Here is a 3,379-nt window from a genome sequence, read left to right as displayed (position 1 = left end):
CTGTCCTTGCAAAGTTGGAACTGCCCAACTTTATAGAAAACAGCCTTCCCAGGATCAAGAACCAGCTCCTCCATAAAATGTGCTGCACACATCTGAATATTTGGGTTGAAGTGTTCTGGAACAGTGTTGTAAATACAACTTAACCATTGATTTCTAGTTGTGTCCTCTTTTGGAAGGCCAAACAAAGTAGTTTTGCTTTCATAACGAAACACATAGCGTATCCACGACATAGCGGCGGCTGCAATAATACTACAGCGAGAATCAAAGTTACGCCTTCTTTCTTTGCATGAACATTTGGGTGGTGTTATGTTAATCATCCCACATCATGATGTAGACATGTGGGGGCGTGTTTAAATGAGGCGTTTTAGGAGGGCGTGGACGAGTCTTAACTTTTATAAAGAATATCTCTTTGGGTTTGAGACTTTAGTCTTTGCAACTTTAGGGATCTTATCTATTCACGAACAGCTTGTAACATTCCAAAGAGAAAGGAAAACTTGAAATCGCATCATATGACCCCTTTAAATATTACATTATATATTGCTTGTTTTTTAAACTTTTTAATTTATTAATATATGAATTAACCACAATTTATTTTGTGATTCCAGATGTTTCAAAGAGTATGTTGAATAAAACCAATAGTTATTGGTCGGGAGGGGGGGGTAAAATAAAAAGAATATGATTTCAGTTACCTTTCGGATTTGATGTGTTTTTGGCACTTAAAATCAGTAAGAATTTGTGCAGATTTTCCTGCTTTATTTGTATCCTGCATACATCTGTACTCATTTTTTTCTGGTTTGGGGTCATCACAGGCTGAAGATGGCTGAGGTTATTTTTTTATTTATTTTCCGAGCCTTTGTTGCGTATCTTCAAAAGGAAGCTGACTTCATTTATTATTCGCTTCCTTTCAAAGATCCACTGATTGCAGTGAGACCACATGAGAGCTGGCATGATTGACTGTGTGTGTCCAATCATCATGCTTTATACCAATTACCTTTATACCAACTACCTTTCAATTACAACTACTCGTCCAGCCCACACGTCTGGCTTTGCAAGTGGACAAAAGGGCCCAGAAAACCCCCTCTCGCTCTGCCTGCAGACCTCATTTAGATAAGACACTGCTCCATCAGTGCTCATTACACTAAGGTTAACCTAGGCATTTCCTGTCCTTGGAGACCTACACAACTGCTAGCCAGTCATTATCTCGTTTGCAGTCCTACCTGTTGAATTCAATATTTTTTCCTTGTTTAAAGGTAAAACTTGTTTTGTGCATGTATTTTTTAAAATGGATCTTTTATATGGCAACACACTCTAAAAAATGCGGGGTTAAATATAACCCAGCGCTGGGTTATATTTAACCCAGCATTTTTTAGAGTGCATGAATTCATCATGGCTTGATGCACCAAGTACTTTTGAAATGTTTACAATTAGTTTCTATTGTAATGTACAACCATTTCACAGGGAGAAAGAGATTGAAAATGATTATATTCTTTCTTTGAAGTAAAAATATAACTTTTTTTCTTTATGATTTAATAATTCATGCTTCAGAGGATTCATATTCAATTATTGAGGCCATTGCATAATCAGGATGGGTTGAGTGAATGACTACGAGATGAGTTTGTGAATAAATGTTTATTTGCATGCTGAAATGTTTGTTTCAACCTACTTTAGATACTGCAATGAGCACCTGCCCTGCCCCCCACATGTCTATTGGTCAGCATGGTCTCCATGGGAGCGCTGCACAGTTCCATGCGGCGGTGGGATCCAGTCGCGACGACGAACGTGCGAGAATGGAAACGACTGCCCTGGATGCAGCATTGTATGTCACTTTCATATTATTACTCAATTTGTTTGTGAGACCTTTTCTGATTTGAGCACCTCAGGAAATGAAAATTGTGTTCAGTGTTTATAGGCTTTATTACTAAAATATCAATAAAATTAACAGCAGAAGCATCATGGCCTACCTATGGTGAGCAAGTTATTTTAATGATTTATATCTTATTGAAGTTGCGTTCACATAATTCCAGTCCAGACAAGTTGCACACCTTTTCCTGTGGATTTATATGTAATCTAGCATTTAAAAGTTTTTTTTTTTTTTTATTCAGGAAGGAGGCATTAAATTGATAAAAAATCAAGACTTGTATATTGTTTTAAAAATCTTTCAAATAAATGTTTTTTTTTTCATAAAAAAATCCTAAAATAAATGTATCACAGTGTCCAGTTGCACAACTGTTTTCAACATTGATAATAGGAAATGTTTCTTGCACCAAATCAGCATATTAGAATAATTTCTGAAGGATCATGTGAAAAACAGAAAACGGTTATTTTAAATTGTAATAATATTTCACAATATTACTGTTTTACTGTAATTTTTGAGGCAGTCTGGGTGAGCATAGAGACTTTCAAAAAATCTTAAATTATTTTTTAGACACCAAATTTTTGAACGGTAGTGAACATATCTGCATATATCTACAGTGCTGTGAAAAAAAATTTGCCCCCTTCCTGTTTTTTTTTTATTTTATTTTATTACGTATTTGTCACTCTTGAATGATTCAGATCAAACAAATTTTAATATTACACAAAGATAACCCGAGTAATTACAAAATGCAGTTTTGAAATAATGATTTCATTTATTAAGGGAAAAAAGCTGTCCAAACCTACCTGGCACTACGTGAAAAAGTAATTGCCCCCTAAATCTAATAACTGGTTGTGCCACCCTTTGCAGCAACAACTGCAATCAAGCGTTTGCAATAACTGGCAATGAGTCTTTCACATCGCTGTGGAGGAATTTTGGCCCACACTTCTTTGCAGAATTTTTTAATTCAGCCACATTGGAGGGTTTTCGAGCATGAATGGACTGTTTTGCCACATCATCTCAATCGGATTTAAGTCTGGACTTTAACTCGGCCACTCCAAAACCTTAATTTTGTTTTGAGCCATTCAGAGATGGACTAGCTGGTGTGTTTGGGATCATTGTCCTGCTGCATAACCCAAGTGCGCTTAAGCTTAAGTGGGTGTGGCTAGTGAAATTTAACTCAGCTTTCTAAAATAATGTGGTTAATCACAGTTCTTTCATGATTTAACAGGCGGGGGCAGTTAATTTTTCACGTATGGCAAGGTAGGTCTCGACAGCTTTTTTCCCTTAATAAATGAAATCATCATTTAAAAACTGCATTTTGCATTTACTTGCATTATCTTTGTGTAATATTAAAATTTGTTTGATCTGAATCATTCAAGAGTGACAAATACGTAATAAAATAAAATAAAAAAAAAACAGGAAGGGGGCAAATTTTTTTTCACAGCACTGTAGATATATGCAGATATGTTCACTACCGTTCAAAAATTTGGTGTCTAAAAAATAATTTAAAATTTTTTGAAAGTC

At 35.5% G+C, this 3,379-nt stretch overlaps 1 protein-coding gene across 1 annotated transcript in view; it reads left to right on the top strand.

Moving 5' to 3' along the window:
* The window catches only part of LOC107662556 (semaphorin-5A-like), a gene marked incomplete at its 3' end in the record, with an annotated part of 88,021 nt that overhangs the window by 72,655 nt on the left and 11,987 nt on the right, over nt 1–3,379 (top strand). The window contains exon 15 of the mRNA XM_016452620.1: nt 1,669–1,816. Coding sequence (XP_016308106.1) covers nt 1,669–1,816 — 148 coding nt within the window. The remainder of the gene's footprint in view (nt 1–1,668; nt 1,817–3,379) is intronic.

Source organism: Sinocyclocheilus anshuiensis, unplaced genomic scaffold (assembly GCF_001515605.1).
Source record: "Sinocyclocheilus anshuiensis isolate Anshui unplaced genomic scaffold, SAMN03320099.WGS_v1.1 scaffold1197, whole genome shotgun sequence".
NCBI classification, from domain to species: domain Eukaryota; kingdom Metazoa; phylum Chordata; class Actinopteri; order Cypriniformes; family Cyprinidae; genus Sinocyclocheilus; species Sinocyclocheilus anshuiensis.
The sequence above is the reverse complement of the archived record's forward strand: the minus strand, read 5'-3'. Positions and strand labels throughout refer to the sequence as shown.